Source organism: Giraffa tippelskirchi, chromosome 11, assembly GCF_054371585.1.
Source record: "Giraffa tippelskirchi isolate mGirTip1 chromosome 11, T2T-mGirTip1v1.2.pri, whole genome shotgun sequence".
NCBI classification, from domain to species: Eukaryota; Metazoa; Chordata; class Mammalia; order Artiodactyla; family Giraffidae; genus Giraffa; species Giraffa tippelskirchi.
This window is the reverse complement of record NC_137285.1, coordinates 109,069,917-109,092,400: the sequence shown is the minus strand read 5'-3', so window position 1 is coordinate 109,092,400 and position 22,484 is coordinate 109,069,917. Positions and strand designations below refer to the sequence as shown.

Below are 22,484 nucleotides of genomic sequence, written 5' to 3'. Positions count from 1 at the left end.
GGGAGGTGAAGAACTAAGAACAACGATCTGTTCTGCTCCAGGATGAGTGACCTCCTTTGTTCTTCTATGCAGGCCAGTTTCTTCCCGTTACTCTACAGAATACTCTAGAATGTGAGCTCCACTTGGCCAGATTCACGTCTTTGTCCACTACAATATTTCCACTATGCATATCCTGTCTGTTCAGTTGGCTGCTGTCTTCCTAATATTTAGAATAATACCTGGTACACAGTAGACAATAAATATGACTGGCTGCCCACAAATAGGGTCTTCAGCCTTGCAAGTTATATGATTTTCAGAGTCCAGCGCTCCTGAACCTGCTTCTACAGAAAGCATCATTTTAAAATATCACTGTAATTGACACAAGCGTTAATTTTTGGTAAATTCTTCAAACTGTGTAGCATTAAAAAAAAAAAGTTTTAACATTGCTCACTTAGAAAAAAACTTTATTATAATTCACAGATTTAGGAAGTTTTCAAACATATCGAAGTACTATGACAATATGTACCACTTCATAATGTTACAATAGCAATAAGCATCAATAAGGCAGGTTCAAGGCAGAAATGGGAAGTAGAAAATAACTTGGACATCCCGAGCCTCCCCCTGATGTATCCTTTTTCTCCTTCTATAACCTGGCCGCTCTGAATGGCACTCTTTTGCTCAGACACCCAAGGTTCCTGTGCTCCCCCTTTTAAAATGTGCCCTCAGGAAAAGAGAATGTGAATTTATACACTGAAGTTAAACATGACAGTAACTTGGAGTATTTCTCTAATAGGCTTATTTGCATCTTTAACCTTAACCTTAAGAGATAACAGAAGTAGAATTTTTAGCACTGGCTAGCGGGTAGGAATGATTACATAGGTGCCTATGAAAGCTCATGTTAAAGTCACATTCCACTTGGCGGACAGGTCACCACCAAAGACATACAAATATACATAAAGCAAACCTACCAATTAGAGTTTAATCGATAAGATTTTAATTTCATAGTTCAATTCTTTTTGGCAGGGTACTTTCACCACTAAAATTACCCCCAAACTGGAAATAATATATCTCTTACAAACAGCTCAGGAAAACCCTGTGTTTTATCAGCAAAAGTCATTTAACAAAAGAATACAAAGTGTGAGGCAAGACTAATGCTTTAAAGATTAAAAATTTAAAAGATTCTGCAATAGACTGAGAAGAGATTATACCAGAAGAGAGGCTTAAAAGCTGGCTTTTTCATTCATAACTGCTATTTTCTGAAAATCTACTAAAAGTCCACTTTCAGTAACTGATGAAATAATACAAACTGGGTACTTCCTATAAGTGTAGCTGGTTGATTCTCAGAATACATTTCATTAGGAAGCACTATATTGAATGATACAGTGTGACAGGAAAATCATGTATAACAGTCTGTAAACAACCAGAAGTTATGAAACTTCTTCAATCTTAATTCTAAAAATCTGAAGTCACTCAAGAAAATCATTTTCTGAAATCAAACCAGAGAATTTTGCTAATGTGCTTTTATCAGAATGTTAGCATTTTCATCTTCATACATAAAACACTGGAAAAACCCTGAACTGTAACAAAGCTAAACTAGCAACTACTTTTGATTGTCACTAACAACCTAGCATGGAATCAGTACAATTAAAGCGGATGGAAAGGCGTTTGGGCGGCAAACACTCTGAACTGGGCACACTCTAAAGCCATCATATCTCCCTTCTCTCTTGCCTTTCTCTCCTATAGAGGCCAGAAAGGAAACAAGGACTTGATTTCAAATACCTGCAGTTAGGGACAGACATAAGACACGGTTCTGGCCAGGGAGGGCTATCTTTTCCAAACAAAAAGAAAAGATTTGTTGAGAGAAAGCCCCTTGGCCTCTTTCTCGTTTTTCTTCCATGAATGTGGAAGAAAGGATCAGAGATATTACAGTCCCTTTAACCAAAAGACAACAATAATGAATACAAACGTCTACCTGGCAGACCACATAGAGATAAAAGGAGTCAGGGTCCCTGAGCCACCTTATCAGGGCTGGACTGCACACCTCTGGAGTTCTTATTGCATAAAATACATACAAGCTAACAGATTAAGCTACTGTAGTAGGGTTTTCTACTAGTCCAGCTGAATGCACTTGTAGTAGATATGAATACAAAATTCTGAGTAAAAATCAAATTGAGTTATGAAGAAAATCCTCAGTGACCCTTCAAATATTCTAAAAAGGACCTCTGTGATAATTTTGTTTTCTTTACCTGAAGAAGACAAATACTGTACAACCAACACAAAAAAAAGGAGGGGAGGGAGATGATATTTGATGGTAGTGAAACTATTTCAATGCCAAACAAAAATGAGATAAGGCTAGAGGAGAAGGGCATGAGTATAATACCAAACAATTATGGTGCAATATTTCCTATTTGTCAATTTCAACCATCAGCAAGTCCATTTCTTGGGCAGAGGGATTCTAATCGTTTTTAAGTCTGAATCTTCAAACTTGGGAAGCCTTCCTCCAGGCTACCAGCAAGGGTCTTATCAACTTCATGGAGGATTTTGAGGAAGTCTTCCACCTGTGAGTTACACAAAAGAATCAAATAAAAGTAAGTAGAGGAAAAGATACCTTATGATACTGACTACTATCTATAAAAATGCTCTACCTATGTCTTCTAAACAGTCCAATGGAAAAGAAATGTTGACAGATTGTCAGATGACAAGAATAGTACTTCCTGGATAGTTTTCTGAAACATCAAGGAAATGCCTAGCCCTTATCATTTACTTTTATTAAAAGTATTACTTTTACTTTTGTTTATTTATTTATTTTCGGTTGTGCTGGGTCTTCGTTGCTGTGTGAGGGCTTTCTCCAGTTGCGGTAAGCAGGGGTTTCTCACTGCAGTGGCTTCTCTTGTTGCAGGGTACAGGCTCTATGCAAGCGAGCTCAGCAGCTGCAGCACGTGGCTCTAGGGTGCTCAGGCTCAGCAGTTATGGCTCATGGGCTCTAGAGTACAGGCTCTATAGCTGTGGCGCATGGCTTAGTGGCTCTGAGGCATGTGGAGTCTTCCCAGACCAGGGATCGAACCCATGTCCCCTGCATTGTCAGGTGGATTCTTATCCACTGGTCTACAGGGAAGTCCCCTCATTTATTTTTAAACTAATATTTCTCCTCCTACTGATTCCCCTTGAGGGTCCATTACCAGAGTTATATTATCATCCTCCTTTCTGACCCACTTCCTTACTCCCACATTCCACATTTCATTTTCCTAAAAAAAAAGTTACTTTGAAATTGCCTCTAATGGTAGCAAATGCAATGTAATTTTAAGGACCATAAAAACCTATTGACTGTACCTATCTAAGAATCTTATTTTTAATTAATATATATGCTACACCAGAAAAGGATACTATAAATTCAGTGTTGATTCCTTTCTCTTAAAACCTGAATTGTTACTCAGGCTAGTGCCGTGAATTATCCAGCAGTCATCTATCTGACAAAGGCATTGAGTCATGTGTAGTATATGCACTATCTTTTTTCACAAAGGCCTCAGAGATCAAGTGCTTATTACTTAAAACATTTTACGGAGTAGTCCCCTGAAACTCGGCCACCTATACATTTACTCATACTCACCACAGGGCTATAGAAAGGAAGAAGATTTTCAAATGCACAGGAACACTTCTGTTTGCTTAACTGGCCCTCCTTTAGTCCCTGAGTTACAGTCTCCTAAACAAATAAACAGAAAGATCTGGTATCAAAAAAAGGAAACTTTCTAAAGCTACATCTGGCAAATAAATACAAATCAGTTTATCCAGTTCCCTACTGATCCTACAGGCGTTGAACCCTCCATCATTCCTCCTTGTCTAAACACCAAACATGTGCTCCACTGAAGGCACCACCACCCACCAGGCCTGCTGCACAAACCCAAAATGTAGGGTATTGCCAAGACGTCCTCCTCTGCTGCTAGCCCCTGCCCCTAAGTGTTTAGTTCTACTCTGCTAAATCTCTCTCATCCCACCCCTGCTCTCCATCCACTCTTCCCCTGTCTAAGCTCGTACTTTTTCCTTGAAGATTACCAGCCACAAGAGCCTGCTGTTGGTCTCCTGTCTTGCAGCTTCAACTCATTCTAATCCTCTACTACTTCTGGAGTAATCTTTCTAAACAGGTCATATCACTTGATGCTTCAAAAAAACCTCTAGTAGTTCCTCAGTTTCCTCAAGATTAAGTCCAAATTCCATTAAGTATGGCACATCAGAATTTTCAAGACATATCCCTGGTTTATTCTCAGCCCACTTTCTTCCTATATTCTTATCACATAAAAATTAAGAAACACCTACATCCCTCCCTCCAAAAAAAACAAAAACAACAACAAACAATGGGAAAAATACTTGTAACAAATATACAAAAGATATAGAATTACCCAAGGAGTTCATACAAAAATCAAGATGGGTAAGTTTATAAAGCAGGAAACACAAATAATACACAAATATATGGAAAGATATTCAATCTTACTAATAATAAAAAAATGCAAATCAAAGTAAGGTGCAATATATCACCTGTTGCACTTTATTTGATATAAAAATTATAATACACAACAATAAGGATAAAGTAAAATCAACATTTTTCACATGTCAAGAGCATTTTGGGAATACATAGCCATTTATGCCTCAGTCATCTTTACATTTATCATGTCGAACACAGCCATCTAGCTTCTGAAAACCTATGTTAAGGTAATAAACCCAAATCTGGAAAAGGGAAGCATGATAATTCACCAAAAATACAAATCATCAGAATAACTGAAGCTTGTTTTAAGGAATATTCTTCTTAAAAGCACCAATGAATATAATCTTCATTGTTGCATGCATAAATATATTCTTCCTAAAATATATGGCTAGAAAGAATATGCTCAAACAAAGAATATGCTAACAATCCTGCACATATTCAGGAAGGATACTTCTTAAGACAAGTTTATAGTAAATTTTGAAAACGAATTTTTTGGCAAATTGAGTATTAAACAAACTGGTTCTCAGTGAAAAGTTTTTCAGTGTATTGATGTGGGGTCAGGAAAAGTGCTTATAATGTTAAGTGAGAAGAGCAGCCTCCAAAAATTGTGTAACTGGTGAGAAGTATATGAAAAGCACATAAATAAATATACCAATTTATATCGGCTGTTAGTTTGAGTATAAACTTATAGCAATAAGTTTTTTCTTTCTCTATTTCCCCAAATTTATGTAAAATTAAAAAATAAAAACACTAACAATAAAATTTGGGAGCAGAAAGCAATCCATACTTTCTCTTGCTGAAGAAAGCATTTTATACTTCTCTCCTACCTTTGTTAACACTTGGAAAATATTAGAAAGAAATTCACATGAAATATCCTTCAAGATTTTCAAGTGGAAATCATCTTGGGTTAAATCAGACTTTTTAATTTCTTCTGTGTTAGACTCTGTTGAGTTCTCTGGTTTCTTCTGACAATGTTCCATATTTTGTAAGACACGAATCAGGCTGTCAATTAGAGGAAGATCCACTGTACAAACAAATCAAGGGGCAAGGAATCACCCAGTTAAATCTGGTTACCATTCATTCATTCCTGCACACGTACTGAACACCTACTAATACTAGACACCCCTGTATTTTAGGTACTGTAGATATGGTGGCAAACAAGATTGTCAAGGCCTCAGACTTCAAGAGGCTTATGTTTTTATACTTTCAAATAAGCAAATGAATAAAACAGACTGAAAAAGAAACCCAAAATGATGAAAAAGAATAGATATCAAAAAATATAATTCAGGAACTGCCCCCCCCAAGATTTAAGTTTGTAGTTTGAAAATACCAGGGAAATAGATAAAAAATAGTCAACATGGAGATATATGCTTTAAGTTATTAGATTTTTAGGATTTTTTAAAATGAGGGGGCATTATAATTGTATTTTGAGACAGTTATAAAGTTATTAACCTTACTAAATCTAAGATATACTCACAAAACAAAGCAAATAAATCATATACTGAAGTATTTCAATATAAATGTACATCATGAAAAATATGACAATATTGAGATCAAACGTAACTGTCAACACATTTAAATGGTTTAACTCATTTACTGAAAAGAAATCAACACATCTAAAGCAAAGTATTCAGAAAGGTTGGAAAAAAAAAGAGAGACAAAGGTATCAGAGGCAAATGCAAACAAAAGGAAAACAGAGGATATGAACTTTATATCTGATATAAGAGGATTTATGCAAAAAAAAAATAAGTATTATGGGAAACAAAGATGGACAATTTATAATGAATGTCTATATACTAAACAACATGCCATCAACATTCATTAAATCACAAATGATAAAAAGAAAAGGACAAACATATTGGCAGTAAAAGATATTAATTTTCCCTCTTTTCACATCAAATCAAGTCAAAAGAAGTAACTAAGGTTTATGGAAGACCTAATAAACGTAACAGCTGACAACTCCAACATTTATAGTCCAGCTCAGGCCTCTCTTCTCCGCTTCAGACTCAAGACTGTCAGCTCAACTGCTCCAGCTGGACATGGAGCTGACATCTCAACCTTACCAGGTTTAAAAACCCATCTTTTCTACCTCAGTAAATGGCAATTCTTTTGCACAAAAATGCCAGACAGAGCTTGACTTTTCTCACGCTCCTCATTCTACTAGCCAGCAAATCTTGTTGGCACTATTTAAAAATGATCAGAATCTGACTGTTTTTCCCCACCACCTCCCCATTACCACCTTAATCAAGTTACACTATCTCTTGCCTCAAGTTCACAGCAGCCTCCTAACTAGTATCCCTTTTGCCCCCACAGAGAGCCTGTTAAAGTCTGTTCATGTCTCTCCATCTTCTGCTTAAAATTCCCACAGTTCCCGAGCTCATTCAGAGCAAAAGGCAAAATCAGGCCCTCCCCACCCAACCCCCGTTACCTCTCTGGCCCCAGGTGCTATTTCTCTTTCCCATGTGGTCACCACCCCAGCCACATACGGCTTCACTGCTCTTCTTCAAATATACCAGGCATAATTCTAATTAGGGGCTTTTACACTTGCTGTTCTCTCTGTCTGGAATGCTTTCTGCCCAAGTATTCACATGACTCACTTCATTACTTCCCTCACATTTGTACTCAATGTCATCTCCTCAGTCAGGTAACTTATCCATAAATGCAAAAAAGACACTTGAAAATAGTCAACATTTATTTTCAATTAGAAACTCTTAATAAAATAGAAATAGATTAGTATCTCCTCAAATGGTACAACATAAATAGCTTCATGATTAATGAAACAGCATCATGATTAATGAAGCTCTAGAATCATGGCCAATTAAAGTCAGGAAAAAGGTAAAGATCACCATTATTACATAACCCCAGAGGTACAAGGCAACCCATTAAATAACAAAGAGGTAGAAAAGTGAAAAAAACATACCTAGGTTAAACTAAAAGGAGTGTCAGATAAAGTCCAAAATTACCACTGGAACAACCACTAAAAACAGCAAGAGAATTCAGTTGGAGAAAGAAACGGCAACCCACTCCAGTTATTCTTGCCTGGGAAATCCCAAGGACAGAGAAGCCTGGTGGGCTACAGTCCATGAGGTCGCAAACAGCTGGCATGACTTAGTGACTAAGCAACAGACACAAAATTAATATACAGAAACCCAACAGTCCTCATATATTCCAACAGTAATCAGTGGAAGATACCACAGAGAATAGCAACACAGAAAATATTTGTGAATAAACCTAATAAGAAATAGGAAGATCTGTATGTAAAAAAATCATAAAACATTATTGAGAGACATAAGACTTGAACAAACGGTAAAGCATATGTTCTCAGATACTCTATAAATTTAACATCTCAATCAAAAAAATCAAGAAGACATTTTGGTTTTGTTTTGTTTGGAACTTGTCAATCTAATTCAGTGTTGAAAAAAAGAATAACGGTCAAAAACATACTGAAATATTAGAATGAAAGAGGACCAGCCCTATTAGGTATCAAAACATAAAGTCTTAATAATTAAAACACTATTGCTATGGATACATGAAGAGAGCAACAGAAACGAATAAAATATAAATGGAAATATAAAACACAGTAACAATGAACTTTCAAATCTGTGTGGGTAAACTGGTTTATTCACTCAGCAATGCTGAGACAGCTGGGCAGCCATCTGGAAAAAATGTGAAACCACATCTCACATGTAACACCAGAATAAATTCTAGATGGGTCATGGATTTAATTGTATTAGTCATAAAAAATTATTCTGTGAAAGACCATGTGTTTGCAGAGGAAAATATTCATTTATATTTCTCAATGAAAAGAGCTGCCTAAAAAACAGGAAAAAAAAAAAATGTACGGATGTGAGTGTATAGTAGTTATCTCTGAATGGTCAGATTACTAGCACTAGATTTCCTTTTATAAATTTTACATTTTTTTTGTATTGAGCATGTGGTATTTTTTATTCAAGGGGATAAAAGCACCGAAAAGATGGAAGAAAGGAATAAAATGAACAACAAACACATCTGATGAACCAGAATTTAACTTAGTAAACTAAAATTATACTTGCCTTTTCCTATCTTTAGATACTCCTGCTCAGTCTGTGAAGCATAGATGGCAGACAACACTGAAAAAGCAGAGGCCAGCACTGTTTTCTGTTCTTGCAGTATGATGGGTGGATCATCAGACTGGCAGAATTCATGGCACACCAGGTCAAAAAGTAAATTCCAAGTGTCTTTTCCAGTATCTGGACACTGTACTTGATAAAGATGACAAAGAAAGTAATAATTAAAAAACAGAAAACAAATGAGTAACTGTTATGCTCCCCCATTCAACATCTTACCAATTGCTTGAATTCCATCGTCTACTGTGGTGAGCAGCTGTAAGATATGCATGTAAACATCGAGCCCTTCTGGATTTTCAGAGCTAAATACAAAAAGCAAAAGCACTGAATCAACTCTCAGTCTATGGAATTGTGACCATTCATTTATTCAATAAATATTTATCATGGTACTAGGCACTGCCCTACATGCTAAGGATAAAAAAAGGGAACAGGACAAAGTCCTCTGTTTACCAGAGCTTACATTCTAATGGAGGAAACAGTCAAAAAACAAACACTATGTACTACAATCAACATACACTGGGCAAGAAGTAAAAATTCTTTTTGACCTTGGCCCATGCAAGTAACAATGCAGAAACCTACCAGGTGACAGATACTTCACCATGCTGGTTTACTTGAATCATCAGACAAAAAATGACTGAGACTTTTACAGAATAAATGTAAGGCCCACTGCACCAAGCACTGACAATAACGATGTTCTTAAAACTTCATAGGATCTTCTTACCCGCGGAGCTAAGAATACTAAAACCTGATAAGTGTAATTTTTGTGATAAACAGTCTGGATTCCTCAACTCACAGACTTAGTTCTTCAACCACACAATTAAGTGAAAAGATAGTTCACAAGTGCCTATAGTTTGCAGGCACTATGTTGGAGGCTGGGAAAACAGATACGTATACGACACCCTTACCTTCGTGAAATTTACTGTCTAAAAGCAAAGACGATAATTACAGGGATAGTGATGTGAATGTAACACTAGAAGATATCCAAGTAGCAGACTTAATTTAGTTTGGAGAGTCAGGGAACATATCGTAAGAGAAACGGTTTGCCCTGAAAGGGGCAAAGAAATGTTGGAGGCAGAGACAACATGGTGTGCAACGGCTTGGAGTCAAGATAGCTTGGTTCAGTTGAAGAAAGGAAGGAAATTTCATGTAGCTGAAACAGAGGACAGGAATAAGGATGGAGAAGCACTGTATAGGGCCTTGTAAGCCAGAAAAACCTGCACCTCATTCTAAGGAAGGCAACTGAAGAGTTTGAAGCATGAAAGTGAGATGATCAGTGTATGTTCTGGAAAGACAGCTCTATACTCTAGGCCTGGAAGGAGCTAGCCTTGAGGCTGGGAACTCAGGTTAAGAGAATGGTGCAGCTGTCCAGGTGTGCAACTGTCCATCGTAGCCTGGCAGGGGCACAGACAAAGTTCCAGAAAAGTCAGGAAAAGAGACTTCCCTGGTGGTCCAGTAGTTAAGAATTTGCCTTACAATGCGGGGAATGCAGGTTCAGTCCCCAGGCAGTCCAATGCCCACATGCCAAGGGGCAACTAAGCCAGGTGTACCGCAACTAGTGAGTCTGCATTGCACAAAGATCCTGCATGCTGCAACTAGGGCCTGATGAAGCCAAATAAATAGGCATTTTTAAAAAGTTAGGAACAAGGCTTGGAGGTTGACTGGCCATGGGAAAAGGGTGGGATAGGGAAGTGTCAGTAATGGCTTCCACATTGCTCCCACATTATCCAAATGGAATAATGATTACCTCATTTACTGAGATTAAGAATACTGAAGAAGCAGGTCTGGGGGGAAAATGATGAGTTTTATGCTCACCTGGATAAAGGACATAAAATTTAAAGGTTTTAGTGTGGATTATTTGGAATTCTCTGACAGTCCCGTTGTTAAAACTCTGCACTTTCACTACTTAAGGCCCAGGTTCAATCCCTGGTCAGGGAACTAAGATCCTACAACCCACAGGGAGTAGCCAAAATAAAAAAGTAGGTCACAAAGCATTAAGAATGAGTTGACCGACAGGCAGACCAATTCATAAATTAATTTTCTAGTGACTAGCAAAAAACAGCAATTTCAGTGATCTACAAGATCTAGTAATCACTCTTAGGAAGACACCAGAGCCCAAAAGGCAGTCACTTATCCAAGACTGGCACAAACAAGCATGAAGAAAGAAAACAAATGATATCTGACATTAAATGAAGAAGTTGTCACATGGCCAGTAAAAAATAAAGCACAAAGAAAATCTTTTCCATTTGATATAAAATTATACAAAACTGCAGAAGATTTTAAGACAGTAACCATAATTAATGCTGAACAATAGCCTATTGCTAAGTAATACTAGTATTAGAACAGGTATTTTGCCACCATTATGATTCTTGCAAAGAGCAAATACATTGTCACCAATATTAGTAGTGAATCAAACCTGTCAAAGATCAGCTATGTGCTACTCATCCCGCCAAAAGGAAACTAAGAAGACATATGTAAGGATGCTTCTAACAATGGGATTTTCCCAGAATATTTTGTACAGAAGAGCTCACCTACCGTACTTGTTTGGCAGCTTCAAGTACACACGGCACAATGCGAAACACTGGCTGCTGTTCAGAATCTTCCTGGGGTTGGTCCAGAGCCTGAAGAGCCCCACTTCTAATCCATTCCAACATTAGCTTCTCATCCAAATCAAACAGCTTGTCCACAACCTCCCCAACCTTTACCAGCAAGTCAACTGCAGAGAATAAAAGAGATATTAAAATAAGAAACAAAAATTTTAAAGCAGTAAGTCTAATAAAAATTTCTAAAACTATGTCAAGAAAGCTGCTGCTGCTAAATCGCTTCAGTCGTGTCCGACTCTGTGCGACCCCACAGACGGCAGCCCAGCAGGCTCCCCCGTCCCTGGGATTCTCCAGGCAAGAATACTGGAGTGGGTTGCCATTGCCTTCTCCAGTGCATGAAAGGGAAAAGTGAAAGTGAAGTCGCTCAGTCATGTCTGACTCTTAGCGACCCCATGGACTGCAGCCTACCAGGTTCCTCCGTCCATGGGATTTTCCAGGCAAGAGTACTGGAGTGGGGTGCCATTGCCTTCTCCGTGTCAAGAAAGCTAAATCTTATCAAAGCATTACTTATTTCAAGCGCAATCTGTTTACTACCTTCGTTTAAATTTGCTTGCATTCCTTCATTTTCAGTGGGAGATTTATCGGTATCTTGAGAGCTTAAGAAGAAAGTTTATATCTTGAACTGAAATAGTTTCTCACCTAACACTTAGTTTTTAAGCGACCTCTAGAAATAGTTACGTGGTTTCCTAAAAATTAAATATAATTTTAAGGATTTTTTTTTCTATACTACATGGTAACTTACCATTTGTTGAACTTGACATGATGAAGCAAATATTATCATAAATAGCTGGATTTTCTCGAATTCTTTCAACCCAGACACTGGCCACTTCTGTCTGGGAAAGGCAAGTAAGCAACAACCTATGTGGAAAATGTGAACTTAATACCTATCTTTCAAAAACAGTAAAGAAAATTCAAGAGAGAAAGGGCAACTCTATTCTCCTGGGACCCCTTATGGGTGAGTATAGAGAATCCATAAAAAGAAGAAAGCATACCTGCTTGTTTCCAGCAGAGTAGGAGGGTCTGAATCATACAAACAATGCAGCAATATCTGGCTACAAAAACAAAAATGGTAACCCAATATGCCTCACTTCTCTCATTTCAAATATAAAAATCGAATTTTTAACTTTTAAAATATTTTAATTGTGAAAATATGGCATACATAGATAAAAGCCAGTAAGATAAAAATCTACACTTGGGGAACAATTACAAAGCAAGACACAGAACAGAGCTGCATCTCCGTAGCCACTCTGTGTCTCTTACAAATCACAATTCTCCTTCCCACCTAGAAATGACTACTATCCTGACTTTTCCAGCAATCATTTTCCTGGTTTACCCTATAGTTCACTTATATATTTTGGTTTTGAACTTTATATGAAAGAAATGATATTGGATGTACTCTTTTTTGTCTGACCTCTTCTGCCCAACACCATCTCTTTACAATCTACCCATCTTGTTCCTGTAGCTGCAGATTCACTACCGTGGAGCATTTCACTGAATGAATATAAAGCAATTTATTTTTCCAGCCTACTAGTGATGAACATTTGGGTTGATTCCAATTTGGGGCTATTTCAAGCAATAGTCATAATACTTTTTGTATGCGTATCCTGATGTATGTGTGCAATTTCTCTTACCATATACCTATGAGCGGCATCACTGGGTCACAGCACACGTGCATCTTCTAATTTGACTAGGTAATGCCCAACTGTCCCAAAGTGGTTGAAGAAATGTATATCTCATCAGCAACATAAACTGTTCCATATTATTTTTAAGATAAGTATTTAATTAAATTTATAAAACTTGTCAATATTACTCATTCAGATTTTTAACGGGTATCACTAGACACCAAACATAATCCTGAGTCGTTTATTCCATGAATGATTATAAGTTATGGAAGAATAAATACCTTAAACTAGGATCTTAAAGTCCTTCCACACCTAGAAGAGGTAATAACCTCTATTTTGGAGGCCCCAGGTACTTGAATCCTGTGATAAGCCCTACAGCCCTTCCTGAAAATAACCTAGAACAGTTTCCTTAACCCACAGTAGGCCCATATTTCTTTCAGATTCTGATTAACAGAATTAGAAGAGACTTAGCCTCTAAGCAGAAGTATGAGAGCCTTTGAATCACAAGGGCAACCCTGTATCCTCTAGTCTGTTGGCAAGCCACTTCACCCACCATCTAAGTCAAAATTCTCAGGGTGACTATGGTCAACAAGTCTAGTTTTTTTAGACTCTAGCTCTGAGTCTCTGAGCCTAAACTGTTTTGGACTCTGGTCAGGTGTTCCATCTCCAAGATCTGCCCCACTGGTTCTTACGCCATGTGGGTGACAATTCGGGCTCCTTTGCAACCAATGTCAAAAACAGGCTTAAACTCTGCATCATGTCCACAAATAGTATGGAAGCCCCCAAATACCATCATCAACACATGGCGAAGTTCCTGGAGCATGCTCACCAGGAGAAAGGAAGTGCTACATTTCATGTTTCCCTATCTCTCTTATGTATAAGGATTTCCTTAGGGATATGAAATATGAATCTATCTTTTAAAAACACAGTTATTATGTAGTAAAACTTACCCAAGATTTTTATCACTGCTGATGGACACACATATCTCCTGGAAACAGGCCATATTACCTAATATTCCCACACAGATTTCCTGCCAAATCAAATTTCACATGTCACAATGGCTCTAAGGTGAAAGATATATATACAAAGATAACAACTTGAGAAAAAAAAAAAAAAAAACTTTCACTGAGCCAAGTCTGGGGAGAGAAAAAGGGAAGCAGCACACGGGAGTATACTGCCTGTACCCTAATTTGACAAATGCCCAGGACTATTTGAGAGGAGATGAAAAACACAAGAAAAAGAAAGAACAAAGGCGGGCAGGAGCTTGTGGAAGAAGAAATCTTATGGATGAACTGAGTCATAATTGATTGGTAGGATTTGGATGTACAAACAAGAAGACAAGACATTCAAACGAGAGGGAACGTGTCAGCCAAGGCAGGAAGGGGATAACGCGATAGAGTGAACCAAGGCTAACACAGAAAGCTGCCTGCATTAGCACACAGTTACTGGGTCAGACAAAAAGTTCATTCAGGTTTTTCCACAATATCTTACACAAACAAACGTTTCGGCCAACCCAATATTAGTAGCACATGGTGGGAGGAGAGCATGAGATAAATACAGCAGATAGAAAGGATCAGGATGAAGGGCCCTAAATGTCATGTTGAAGAGTTTAGACTTAATCTGAATTATCTGAAGTCACGAAGGTTCTCAAGAAAGTGGTCAACATACTGTAATATTTTAGGAAAATTATTTTGGCAGCAAAATGTATAACACATGATAGTGAAAATTTTTTTAAAGAAGCTAACTTCACTAGTAACAGCTAATACTTATTTAGCACTTACTACTCCCAGGTACTACCCTAAGCATTTTCCATGTACCATTTCATATAATAATTGATGAGGTATGTACCACCATTATCCCCATGTTTCAGAGAAGTTAAACAACTTGCCCAAGATCTCCAACTAGAAAACAACAGAGTTCCAGAGGCTGAGCATTTAACCACTGTATCACACTACATCTCTGAAATCAAGGTGAAGGAACATGAGGGTGGCGATGGCAGGTACAGAAACGGATAAAGTTGAGAAAGACTCCAGTGAAAGCAGAATAATATGATGGGAGGAAAGAGAAGCAACTGAACATAACTCCTAGGTTTCAAGTTGTTTCATTTCTCCAGTAGGACAGATTGGTTCCATTGACAAAAACAATCAGAAAAGAAAGCACAGGAAAGAGCACAATGAGTTCAGTTAGGATAGCGCTTCCAGCTTGCTAGAACATAAAAATCACTCAGGGAATGGACTGAACACACCAATTTCCATTGCCATCTCAGATCTGTTGAATCAGAATCCCCAGAGTAGGGTGTGGGAAGTTGTTTATCAAGCACATCATGTGATTTTGAAAACTGGATAAGTGCAACAATCATTGAGTTTGAACATATACAATTCTGGACTGGAAAATGCAGCATGCAAGCAGGCAGTGCTTGATGAAAGGCGGAGACAGAATGCCAGAAACGAGAAGGGAGGCACAGCTTTGATCCCACAAACACAGATTTGCCACTTAAAGAAAGGTGTCGAGTAGATGAACCACCAAGAAAGTGAGTAAAAAGAGGACAAAGGATCTGATGTACACCTTAAAAGAAGTGTGTAGAAAGAAAGTAAAAAGGCAAAACAAACAACAGAGAAGTGACTGGAGAGGTCAGAGACCAGGAGAGCAGGGTGGCACCAAAGTGAAATGAGTAAAGGAGCTTCAGTAAAATGTGGGTGGTCCAATGCAGGGAAAGGAGTAAAACAAAACGGAGGCAGAAGGGCAGCACACTCCTTGCCCTTAAAACTAGAGGGAATAATTGAACTTCCAAGCAAACATCAAGTTTTTCAGTCTCAGCTACTCACTGGAATAACCAGGGGGACTTTAATAGCTGTCTGGAGCCTCACACTTGGTGAAACTGTTTGCTCTGGGAATGGCCTGACCTGCGATTTGTAAGAAGCTTCCTAGGATAAAGCTTCTCAAAATTTGGGCCCTCTTCCTGGTCACAACCTGACTAACGTTACTTGGAAACTTGTCAGAACTCTTTAATCCTCACTGAAACTACTGGATCAGAGCCTGGGGATCTGATAGTCACTGATCAATAATCACTGATTCTGGGACATGCTGCAGTTGGGAAGCAAACATTTTAGGTGATTCTAACACGTGGCAAAGGCTGAGAATCGCTGCCATGAACATGCTATGGTTCAGAGACATATATAATAACAGGACTAACTCCTAAAAGAAGCAATTCTTATTTTCTTAAAATAAAATAAGCTTATTTTCTTTAAGTACTAAGTACCTAAATTTGAAAAACCTAGGAGGAAGTCATGCAACTGTCAAATCTTTATATTAATATAACAACCTAAGGAAAAAGTGGTTCATTGGTTCAAGAGGTCCTAACTCAGGTGATGCATTATATGAAATAAAATTTTAATCCAACATTCAATTTATAAAAATATACTATAGAACTCTCCACTTCCTTCATAATTTCAAAGAAAGAGAGACGGTACAGTACAGCAGTTACATGGAAGTCAGGCAGGTTAGGCTCAAATCCCAGCTCCATTCTTTCTTAGTTGTATGACCCCAGACAAACTTCTTAACCTGAGACTTGGTTCTTTTATTTACAAAGGAGAGATAAATGCTTACCTCACAGAGCAGTAAAATGAAATACTCAGTAAATAGCAGTCATTCATAATTATAATTACTTAATAAATATTTACAAATCAGCCACAATATACACAGCACAGGGCAACCTAAATGGCACTAAAGCACAGAAGACAATGAGAAGTACAGAAATGGTTTGGTGCGTTTACTATCATCACTGGTCACGGAGAGATTACTTATTGGGGAAGCCTTGGAAGAAAAGTACCACCTTGGAAAACAAATGTGAACATTAAGAGGAGATGGAAGGCGGTGATCACAGTAAGCTCCTGAGGTGAGGAGCAGATAGGCAATGCTAAATCAGACGACCTGGAGGGCAGGTTTTATGCTAGAAAGACAAATTAGATTCAAATTATGGAAAGTACTGAGCTATAGGCTGTGTTTAGAATTAAGGTTTTTTAAGCAATGAAGGATTTTATGACTTAAAAAAAGCAATAAACTAAGAAAGGTAGTCCAGGCATTGTTCCCTGTTCTGCCACGTATTAGCAGCATAATGATAGCTATGACTATCTAGTGTCCACAGCTGTTAAGATAAATCTAAGTATTGATCTCCTTGGTCCAGCCCAAATCTAAAATTCTATGACTGTAATAATTTTAAATAGCACATTACTTGGTACCTGATAATGTTCAATAAATATCTGCAGACTGATCTGTGGCCACTTCAGAACAGTAAAGTGAGAAAAATGAAAGACTATCCAGCACTATCTTAGGTCACTGCTCCAAAGAGGCAGCTTTAGAAATGTACATACTTACTCTTAATCGAGGACATTTGGATTTGGCCAATACTCCCATAAATATGTCAGGAGCATTAAATTCTTGGAGAAACAAAGCCACATCCTGAAAATAAAAGTGATTATTAACTTGGATGCTGAATATTCCTCCTTAAACCCAACAGCTTAGGCAATCTTTAAAAAAAAAGAATTTTATATACACTTCTTTTCAGGCACAAGAAAAAAAATGCATAAGGTTAGGAATTGTGTCAACAGACAAAAGTAATATTAGAGCACTGTGGCATACAGTCTCAAGGCAATGGAACAATTCCACAAGCAAATGTTAAGTGACTGTGATATTCCAGAGGACTGTCCTCCTTTCTCTGCCTTGTATGTAGTTATCTTAATGATCTTTCTGCCCACCAGGAATTCTCATTAATTCATTCAAACACATTGCTGATTCCAGGTATCATGCTAGAACATGGGATAAGGGGGGAGAAAGTAAGTCATAATTTTTGTCTTCTAAGAGCTTAAAACTTGACAGAGAAAACAGATAAAAGCTCCTATTGGGTCATGTCCAAAATCAGAACTTTTGTTTTCAAAATCCTCAACAGAAAAAATTCTGATCACAATGTAATTGCAACAGCTTCACATGTTCCTAGAGAGTCTGCCTGGTCCCCAGGGCCTAAAGGGACACATCACACAGGTGAATGAACTGGGGGTGGACACGTGGCCCAATCTCACTAGAAATGTGAACCCCAAAACTAAATCAATTAGCTGTGGAGATTTTCATTGTAAAATACTGAAATAAAATTAAGCTTCTGGCTGCCTATTGCCTTGGATATTCACCAAACCTGTGGTGTATATTCCCAATAGTTTAACTTAGAACACATGCCAAGTGCCTCAAATGAAAAATGCCCTTCAAAGCGCCCTCAACGAGAAAGGCAGTAATCCTTCAAAGCAGCTGAAACTGGAGTAACCTGCATGACTGCTGGCTAGGAGAGAAATACTATACTTATTCAGAGATCATGGTCAGACAGAACAATATTTTCAAAGATATACTCCAAACTGAAAGTCACAGCATCAGATGCTCTCCACCCTAAGTGATCGAGCTGCCTGTCAAGTGTGCATCTCTCTGCAGCATGCAGGGACTTACTTATTTAATGACAGTTAATGACTCGTGGAGTAGCACAAGGTAGCCTAATAATATCAATGCCAATAATAGTAACAGCAATGAACATTTATTGAACAAGCATTAAATCCCAGTGGTTTGCACACTATCTCATTTAATTCTGAAAACAATCTTAAGAAGTAGTTATGATCATTACACTAATAAGCAAACTGAGGTTTTAAAAGATGAAGCAATCTGCCCAAGGTTATACAAAAAGTAGGAGAACAGAGTCAGAATTTGAAATCTGATCAAGCCCATGCTTTTAGCCAGCACATCATACTAACTCTTAACTCTTAGGTATTCATCCACTTATTCGGTCCTCATAAAATATTTACTGAAAAACTCAAGTAATAGGCATTGTTTTGAACTCTGTAGACATACTAGGGATAAGGTCTCAGTCCCATCTAGTTTTCCTTCTAGAGGGATAAACAAATAATAAACATACAAACAACTAATCTATTAATACCTAATTTCTAAGTACTACAAAGAAGATAAACAAGATGGCGTGTGCTAGAAACCAAGGTAAAGGGGCCTACTCTAAATATATCCGAGAAGGTATCTCTGAAAAAGTGATGTTAAGCTTTAAGAGAAGGAACTTAAATCTATCAGAGGACACTGGCTCAAAACAATCACTGAATAACAAGAATGAACAGGTTCCATGAGAGCAGACGAGAGGAATCCTGCCTGGAGTGTCTGGGGAGACATCACAGCAGAGGTGACATTTGAGCTGGGCCATAAACGATGGGCAAGATTTTGTGGGGTGGAGGACATTCCATGCAGGGAGTTGCATGAACAGGGTATGAGCTCATGAGAATGCAGGCAGCACCTGGAAGTCTCCGACTCTGCTCCAACACTGAGTGGCAGGGAATAAGGCTGGGATGTAGTTTCACTGGAAGGACTCGACGCCAGCGAATCAGCAAGCAGCTCTGTTCTCCAGAGGTGCTTCAAGAACCACAAGAGGACAAAGAGAAGACTGAGAGCATGATCCTCCCTCCACCCACGATCTCAAACGGTAGCTCTATTTCACCTTTTTATACGTGAGGTTTTCACACTAATATTTCACTTGAAAAATGATTTTTATTTCTTTAAAAAAATGTTTTCAAACCATAGCTTCTTAAAAATTGGAGGACAAACAGAGAAAACTTGAACAATACTCTCAACCGACTTGATCAAACTGACATTTACAGGACACTCCACCCAGCAACCGGAGTGTACACATTCTTTTTAAGAGAACGTGTCTGGGGAGAACACGTTTTTTAAGAGAACATGGAACATTTACCAAGACAGAGTAAATACTGGGCCATAAAACGAGTCTCAATACGTTTAACAGAACTCAGAGTGTTCACTAACCACAGTAATAGAAAGATATCTGAAAAATCCCCAAATATTTGAAACCTAAACAATGTACTGCTAACTCATTAACCAAGAAAAATTAAGGAAAATTAGAAAGGATTAAGTGAACTAAATGCAATGAAACACAACATATCAGAAGCTGTACGACAGTTCTAAAGCAATATTTAGAGAAATATTCATAGTGTTAAATGCCTATATTAAAAAAGAATGATCTCAAATCAACAACCTCAGCTTCTTCCTTAAGAAATTATACAAAGAAGAGCATATTAAACCAGAGTAAGCAGAAAAAAGGAAATAATAAGAGAGTGGACATCAGTGAAACAGAAAATAGTAAAGCAACAAAGAAAAACCAGTGAAACCAAAGGCTAATTATTTGTGAAGATTAAGAAACCATCACTACAGACACAAAAGGATAACATATTATTATGCCAATAAATTCAATAACTTGGATGAGGTGGATTAACTCCCTGAAGAACACAAACTACCAAAGTAACCAGAACACCCCTGTATCTATTAAAGAAACCGAATTTACAGTCTTCCCCACAATATACTAACAACCACTGAATGGTGAGTTTTATGGTAATGACTTGCATCTGAATAAAACTCATTAAAAAAAAAAGTAACATATACACAAAACTAAAAACAAACGAAAAACAAAATCTTCCCACAAAGAAAACTCCAATATCAGATGGCTTCACTGGTGAACTTCACCAAATATTTAAGGAAGCATTAATAGTAGTTCTACACAAACTCTTCCTGAAATGTGAAGAGGGAAAACTTCCCACCTCATTCTGTGAAGACAGCGTTACCTTGGCACCAAACCAGACAATGGAAAGAAATTAATCGCTCTCATGAATATACATAAAATTTCTAAACTACATTTTAGTAACTTGAAAATCAATCAATGTAGTTCATATTCACAAACCAAAACGAAAAACCACACAATCAACTCAACAGATTTAGTGAAAGCGTGACAACATCCAAAGAGACTTCAGGACTGCACCATTCAGGACTGCACCATTCAGGACTGCACCATTCACCATCTCCTTACTCAACAGTCTTTTCAGTCTCATTTCCAACCGCATACCTCATCCATGGACATATCCCACACTCTGCAAATTTCATTCTCGATTTCTTCATCAAGCTCCATCTGCTGCTCCTCATCATCTGAGCTGCACTTGGCATTTTCAGGGCTAACCATCTTCAGAAACACAAAGAAGGAGATGAGTAAAGGTTGTCCATAGCACTTCTCCAGTAATATTATCCCATAATCGCTTAGAAGTCACAAAGATTAGTATCCTCAAAGTATCTTCTTTTGCAAGAAGCTTTTATTTAAAAAAACTAGTACCTGGGGTACCTTGGGTAAATACTGCTGCCAGGCGCTGGGGTAGAAATATAAAGGTAAATAAGATTTAACCACTTACTTCCAAGTAGTTTAGGATCCAGTGGGGAAAAGACATATAAACTGATAATCACAACAGAAAAGGTAAGTGATTCAACTGAATTGTGTGATAATCACAACAGAAAAGGTAAGTGATTCAACTGAATTGTGGACAGAGTCGTGAAAACAAAAAGATGGACCAGTGACCTATGTCTGGGAGAAGTATTCCCAGACTTCTCTTAGGAGGGGATATTGAAGCTAAATCTGAAGGGAAATCGGAGTTTGTCATCCTGAAGAAGAGGAGACAGAGAAAAGTACAAGAGTTCAGAGTTAAGAAAGGACCTAGCATGTGTGGGGAATGGTGAGCAGTTTAGTGTGCCATGGGCAGATAAATCTGGAAAAGCTGCAAACAGCCCTGGATTCCAGTCTAAGAAATATGAGTTTTCCACTGTAGGCAAAGGTAACTATGACAAACTCCCAAGGACGAAATTTTTTGTTAGATTATTCTGGCAGCTGTGTAGAAGATGGACTAGGGAGGACAGTGATTGAAAGTAGAGGAAAAAGTTAGGGAAACATGAGAAGAAGGTTCACATTATATTGAGAGGTTCCTATAAGGCAAACTACGGTAAGCATTCTCTGGCTATCATAATCTTATTTAATCTACACAATAACTCTATAAACAATAATACAAATACTACCCCACTTTATAGAAACTAGGAAAGAAGTCGGTTACATGACTTGCCCAAAGTCACGCAGGGCAAACCGCGTTTTTGACATCAGAGCTGTACGAAGCCCAAATCACCATTTATTCTACTACAACGAAAGTCCTCGAAACAGATAAATTACGACCTGGGCTGCACAAACGACAGTGGCAATGGAGAGCAAAAACCCACTGCATCACATCCAATGCACTTACATGGTCACATATATTTGGAAATTTTGCAAAAATAAAACATTTTAACCAAAAGCATTCCAGCATCCCTGCCATTACACTTCCCTTTGTATTGAGGGGCACGGAGAGTGGCGCCCGGCAGTTTTGGGGTCCTCGGGGAGACAGCCAGGAGGCCGGGGGTGAGGCCCGGCCTCCGGGGCCTGGGGAGGGGTCGTCGTAGGGACGGCGGCTCCCGGGGCAGCAGGGGGCTGCCCGAGGCGGGGCGGCCGTCTGGGGAACGTAAGGGGAGCCCACGCGAGACGCGCGTTTCCGCACCTGGATGAGCCCGCTGAGGACGCCGAAGAGCCAGTGCTTGCTGTAGACCGTGCTGCCTATGCAGTCCCCCCCGACCGCCTCCTCCTCGTCCTCGTCCCGACTCGGCGGCGGTGGCGACGGGTTGCGGTCCATGACTGCGCCGCCACTGGCGCGCGGGAGCTCCTCCGGAAGCCGCGGGAGGAGGCGAGAGACCGCCCGGCGCCAGAGGGCCCGGCGCAGCTCCCGCCACAGCGCCCCCTGCTGCCCGGAGCCCTGCC

General features: G+C 38.7%; 1 protein-coding gene across 4 annotated transcripts; it reads right to left on the bottom strand.

Moving 5' to 3' along the window:
* Window positions 1-426: 426 nt before the first annotated feature.
* On the bottom strand, window positions 427-22,400 carry SAAL1 (serum amyloid A like 1). Of its 4 annotated transcripts, none has more exons than XM_081541444.1 (12): window positions 22,228-22,400; window positions 20,727-20,840; window positions 17,159-17,242; window positions 13,735-13,814; window positions 12,155-12,214; window positions 11,905-12,020; window positions 11,095-11,275; window positions 8,782-8,864; window positions 8,494-8,697; window positions 5,284-5,480; window positions 3,587-3,679; window positions 427-2,537 (listed from the first exon to the last, which is right to left on the bottom strand). In XM_081541444.1, exons 1-12 carry the CDS (start codon window positions 22,357-22,359, stop codon window positions 2,445-2,447), a joined length of 1,437 nt encoding a protein of 478 aa, XP_081397570.1. In that variant the 5' UTR covers window positions 22,360-22,400; the 3' UTR covers window positions 427-2,444. The 4 variants fall into 4 exon arrangements, with proteins under 4 accessions (XP_081397570.1, XP_081397571.1, XP_081397572.1 ...); XM_081541445.1 differs by having other exon boundaries at window positions 8,509-8,697; XM_081541446.1 differs by lacking the exon at window positions 17,159-17,242 and having other exon boundaries at window positions 8,509-8,697.
* Window positions 22,401-22,484: the final 84 nt, after the last annotated feature.

Coding starts and splice junctions, on each gene's coding strand:
- SAAL1 (XM_081541444.1), bottom strand. CDS start 22,359: ATGGACCGCAACCCGTCGCCACCGCCGCCGAGTCGGGACGAGGACGAG. Junction 20,841..22,227: donor TCCTCAGCGGGCTCATCCAG/GTGCGGAAACGC, acceptor GTGTTTCTGAAG/ATGGTTAGCCCTGAAAATGC. Junction 11,276..11,904: donor CATGTCAAGTTCAACAAATG/GTAAGTTACCAT, acceptor TATTCTCTGCAG/TTGACTTGCTGGTAAAGGTT.